At 46.7% G+C, this 5,000-nt stretch overlaps 2 protein-coding genes across 11 annotated transcripts in view; one reads left to right on the plus strand and one right to left on the minus strand.

The window, feature by feature from the left end:
* The window catches only part of LOC135115383 (splicing factor 3A subunit 2-like), a 5,143-nt gene extending 467 nt beyond the window's left edge, over nucleotides 1-4,676 (plus strand). Inside the window, exons 2-3 of the mRNA XM_064032101.1 lie at nucleotides 2,190-3,029; nucleotides 4,260-4,676. Of these exons, the coding sequence (XP_063888171.1) occupies nucleotides 2,190-3,029; nucleotides 4,260-4,369 (950 nt within the window). The 3' untranslated portion in view covers nucleotides 4,370-4,676. The remainder of the gene's footprint in view (nucleotides 1-2,189; nucleotides 3,030-4,259) is intronic.
* LOC135115384 (uncharacterized) overlaps nucleotides 1-5,000 on the minus strand; it is a 210,010-nt gene that overhangs the window by 37,980 nt on the left and 167,030 nt on the right. The gene's annotated exons all lie outside the window — the stretch shown is intronic.

The following is a 5,000-nucleotide window of genomic DNA, read 5'->3' on the forward strand; positions in this document are numbered from 1 at the left end:
GCGGATGACACGAAGATATGTAGATTAATTAGGTCCAAATTCGGATGCCCTCGCCCTGCAGGCAAATTTGGATAGGATGAACGAATGGACAGCCAGATGGCAAATGCAGTTTATCATTAACAAATGCAAAGTACTTGGCGTAGGTAGAAAAACCCACACAGTAGGTACACAGTAAACAACGAGGCTCTGGTTGGTTCAGGGAACGGAAAAAACTATAAAAGTTATAGTTAAGTCTCATCGCCATCTAAGAAAACAATGCACAGAAGACAGAAGCAGGGCAAATCAGGTATTAGGATTAATTTTTGGGAGTGTTAAAAGCAGAAGTCCCGAAGTAATATTAAAAGTTATATCTGGCGCTGATCAGACCTCATCTAGACTATGCTGTGCAGGAAGGATATAGGTCTATTAGAATCAGTACAAAGGAGAATGACTAAAAGGATACAGGGGATGAAGAGTATTCTTTACGAAGCGAGATTAAAGCTGTTAAATTTACATTCTTTAGAGAGACGTAGGGAACCTGATAGAAGTCTTTAAGTGGTATAAGGGTTATAACAAGGAGGACAAGCAAAATTCTTAGGATCAGTAACCGGGAAAGAACAAGAAATAGCGAGTTCAAGCTTGAAAAATCTAGGTTTAAGAAAGAGATAGGAAGGAATTGGTTCTCAAATAGAATGATAGATGAATGGAACGGACTCAGTAATCAGATTGTTAATGCTGAGTCATTAGGGAAGTTCAAGAGAAGATTAGACAAATTAATGGATGGGAATGAGAGGTGGAAACAGGAAAGTGTGCTTCATACCGGGTAGGCCGCGTGTAGGCCTGGTGGATTCTTGCATCAACCCTTATTTTTTCATATTCTTAAGTGAGGTGTGGTGGTGATGTGAGGCTACATTTAATTAGGTTAGGTTAGACTGGGTTCGATTAGGTTAAGTTTGGTTAGGTTAGATCAAGTTAGGTTAGATTAGGTTAGATTAGTTAGGTTTGGTTAGGTTACATCAAGTTAGGTTAGGTAGTTAGGTTAGGTTAGGTTAGGTTTGGTTTGGTTAGGCCAGGTTTGATTAGGTTAAATTTGATTTGATTTGGTTTGGTTAGGTTAGGTTAGGTTAGGTTTAGACAGATGATTTAGACAAGTGAAAAGAAAATATGGACAGGTAGACTAAATAAGGTAGACAAATTAGACAGATCAGTAAAGGTGGTGTGGAGGTGAGGTTAGACAGGTGAATTTGACAGACAGGTTTATGCAGGTGAGTTAGACGGGTGGACTGAAGGTATGGACAGGTAGACTGAACAGGTGGACACAAAGTACACGTATAGGCAGGTGTGTTAGGTACGTAAGCAGAAGGTTTAGACAGGTAGACAGACAGGTGAGTTGCACAGGTAAACAGAAGACAGACTGGACAGGTAGACTGGGCAAATTTGACGGATAAATGGTGGTGGGGAAGTGAGGTTTGGTAGGGAAGACTGTGTATGGGAAGGAAGATAGTGTTAGGAAGGAAATAAAATGTCTGGGCCTCGAAAGATAGTGAGGAAAGATGTTTTTTATTTTTTTTTTATTTGGTGGGGGGTGGATGGGCTTGGTGGGGAGGACAGTGTTGGGGAAGCAATGTGGAGTTGTGGGTGATGAAAGGTGGTCAGGAGAGGTAAGTGTTGTGTAATGTGATGGGGGAAGTGGAGTTTGGTTTAGTGGGAAAGCAAATGTGTGTGTGTGTGTGTGTGTGTGTGTGTGTGTGTGTGTGTGTGTGTGTGTGTGTGTGTGTGTGTGTTGGGAGTGATTTGGTTTGGTGGGGAAGGTAGTTCTGGGTGTGCTTGATGTGTTGGGGAGGTGTGGCGTGATGGGGGAAGAACACTGATGAAAATAATGTGATGTATGTAGTGGATGATGAAAAAAAAAAAAGTATATATAAAAAAAAAGTAACCGGTAATTTGTATGAAGCCAACAGGAGTAGGGGAGATCAGGTGAGAAGATACAACTACTGAAACCTTCCTCTACTGGGCTGTTGTTCCCATAATCAGTAACAATCTTTCAGACGCCCACACTGGTCTCCTGAATAGTTCCGTGACTCAGAGGTGACCAAATGAACCAAATCTCTGTTGTCTGTGAGTAGGAGCAGCTGTCCTCACTGGTCTGCATGTTGAGGAGGAGGACCACTCATGTGAGACGTAAACACACCTTGCTTCCTCTCCTCCAGACGGTCCACCCATCCACCCAGGCGGTCCACACATCCACCCAGGACCACCTGTCCACCCGGGGGGAGGTTCACACATCCACCCAGGACCACCTGTCCACCCAGGGGGAGGTTCACATGTCCACCCACCACCACCCATCCACCCAGGGGGAGGTCCACACATCCACCCACCACCACCCATCCACCCAGGGGGAGGTCCACACATCCACCCGAGACCACCAGTTCACCCAGGGGGAGGTTCACAACATCCGCCCAAGACCACCCATCCCTCCAGGCGGCTCACACATCCACCCGGGACCACACATCCACCCAGGCGGTTCACCACACCCACCCCGGGGGTTCACACACCCACCAGGGGGGCTCACACCCAGGGCAGTCCACAGGGGTCACACGTCACTGGAGCCCCATACGAAAAACCCGCAGAGCCTCACCCCAGTCTGCCGGGAGGCTCATACGATAAACCTCAGAAACCCCACATCACCCTGCCAGGATCTCCAGGGGGGTCTTATGAAACCCCCAGCAAGCCCCACATCACCCTGCCGGGAGGTTCCATCAGTCCCTATGACAAGCCTGCCAAGCCCCACGTGACGCTGCCCGGGGATCACGCCGGCACACCAGGAGACACGCACCAAGGTAAACCATCACGCGGGGGTTCCAGTACACAGGGGAGTTCGAGTTCCCAAGGTAGCAATTACTATGAGTGCATCGACCCGCGGCTGTGCTCAGAGAGTTCGAGTCCCGTGTGTGGCTCAGACGGGGTCACGTACAGCAATGAATGCCAGCTGAAGCAAGCCTCGTGCAGGAGTCCTGTCCCCCTCACCCTCGCCGGCCCGGACACTTGCGGTGAGTCAGGATGAGTGAGGGAGGGGGAGGGATTGAAACAAGTGAACAGAAGTCAGTAGGTTGAGACTAGAAGTGTGTACTGTAGAGAGAGGGACGGAAAGAAGTGGACAGAAGTCAATAGGTAAAGATTAGACATATGCAGGAGGGCGGATGGCCGGAAAGGAATGGATGAAAGTCAGAAGGTAGAGACGAAGTGCGTACAGGAGGGGGAGGGACGGAAAGAAGAGGATAAAGGTTAATAGGTAGAGACTAATATTGTACAGGAGACGAATGGACGGAAAGAACTGGATACAAGGGAACAGACGTACAGAAACCCAGACCTCAATGACCTTACGACTTGGCGGGTGTTTGGTGGCAATGTGTAAAATGTTATCCTTCCTATTCTGCACCACACGTTCGATCCCCGGTCATGGCGTCTCTTATAGCTAATAATCCCGCCTTCAGGTCTATTTCTCAGTGCTCCTATGAGGCTCTGAAGGACAGCGGTACGATCACAGTTCAATGGTTTGCTAGTCTGTTATAAAAGGATCAGTCTCCGGTCTTTGCCGTGTCTAGAGAATGGCTCAGTCGCGCTACCAAAGAAAATGTAAGAATGTTTGAGTTAGGGGTAACTAAAACACATAAAATTAATCTAAATGAAGTGGCAAAAACCAGTTTCCATGACGATTTGACAGGGACACGACAACTTCAGGAAAAGAGAGAAGGAAATTGTGGAAGTGAATATGAATTAATACTAGTGAAGAAAAGAAGAAAGGAGAGAAGAAAAGAAAGATAAGAGGGAGACGGGAGAAGAGAAGGAATGAAAGAATGGAGGTAAAGGGGAGGCGAGGGGTGACGCGGTGGTGATGGGTGATGGTGATGGTGATGTGATGATGAGTGATGCTGGAGAAGGAGTAGGAGTGATGAAGATGATGGGGAGGATAAAGAAAGGTAACTACAGGTCAGGTGATGATGATGGTGATGATGACGAAGGTAACAGCGAAGAAAAAAATGGCGGAGAATAAAGGAAGGAAGAGAGAAGATGAAGAAGGATAGGCAGTAAAGAAAGAAAAGAAAGAAAAATAAAGGTAAAAAGAAAAAGTATGAATAAACTAACATCTTTCTCTTGTTCCATTTACAAACGAGTTAAACCTCTCTCTCTCTCTCTCTCTCTCTCTCTCTCTCTCTCTCTCTCTCTCTCTCTCTCTCTCTCTCTCTCTCTCTCTCTCTCTCTCTCTCTCTCTCCACCAGAACACCAGCTGAGGTCAACGCTTGGAGGTGAAGTGGAGGAGGTGGAGGAGGTGGAGGAGAGCAGACAGGTAGAGACATCAGAAGTATCACTGGAAGACACCTCCACTTAACCTCCACATCTCCACATAGCCTCCACTCGCACCCATGACGTCACAGTGCAGCCAGCCAATCCACATCAAGCACTCCACAACCTCCCAGCACCAGCAGCCAATCAGGGAGAAGATGCTGTGACGTAATGATAGTCTGGACCAATGAGAGGCCTTGCTGACGTGGATGATGTTCAGAGGTGGAATTTATGTGTTGATTTTATCCATTAATTTATTGAACTAACTTATTAACTTCTTTTTTTAAATTTATCTTGTTATTGTTGTTTTGTTGTTGATTGTTGTTGTTGCAGTAAATGTAGTTGTTGTTTTGATCAAGGCAGTCTGTATTTATCATCCTTCTCGTTGTTTGTCTGTGTAAGTTTGTAATTTCAAGGCTGTTTGTGTTGCTGGGCTGTTGTGAAATACATGAAATGATTTGCCACGTGTTGCTGTGTCTTGTGTGGAGGCGAGGCTGTCAGGGTGGAGCTGTGGGGTGAGCCTGCCAGGGTGAGGTGAGGTGAGGTGAGGTGAGGTGATAAAGCAGTACAGGTGACGAGAAATGCTGTGGAGAAAACGTAGGTGATGGCTTACTGAAATGTTAAAGGGGGACTTGTCTGTGTGTGTATGTGTGTGTGTGTGTGTGTGTGTGTGTGTG

This window comes from Scylla paramamosain, chromosome 29 (assembly GCF_035594125.1).
Source record: "Scylla paramamosain isolate STU-SP2022 chromosome 29, ASM3559412v1, whole genome shotgun sequence".
Taxonomy (NCBI): domain Eukaryota; kingdom Metazoa; phylum Arthropoda; class Malacostraca; order Decapoda; family Portunidae; genus Scylla; species Scylla paramamosain.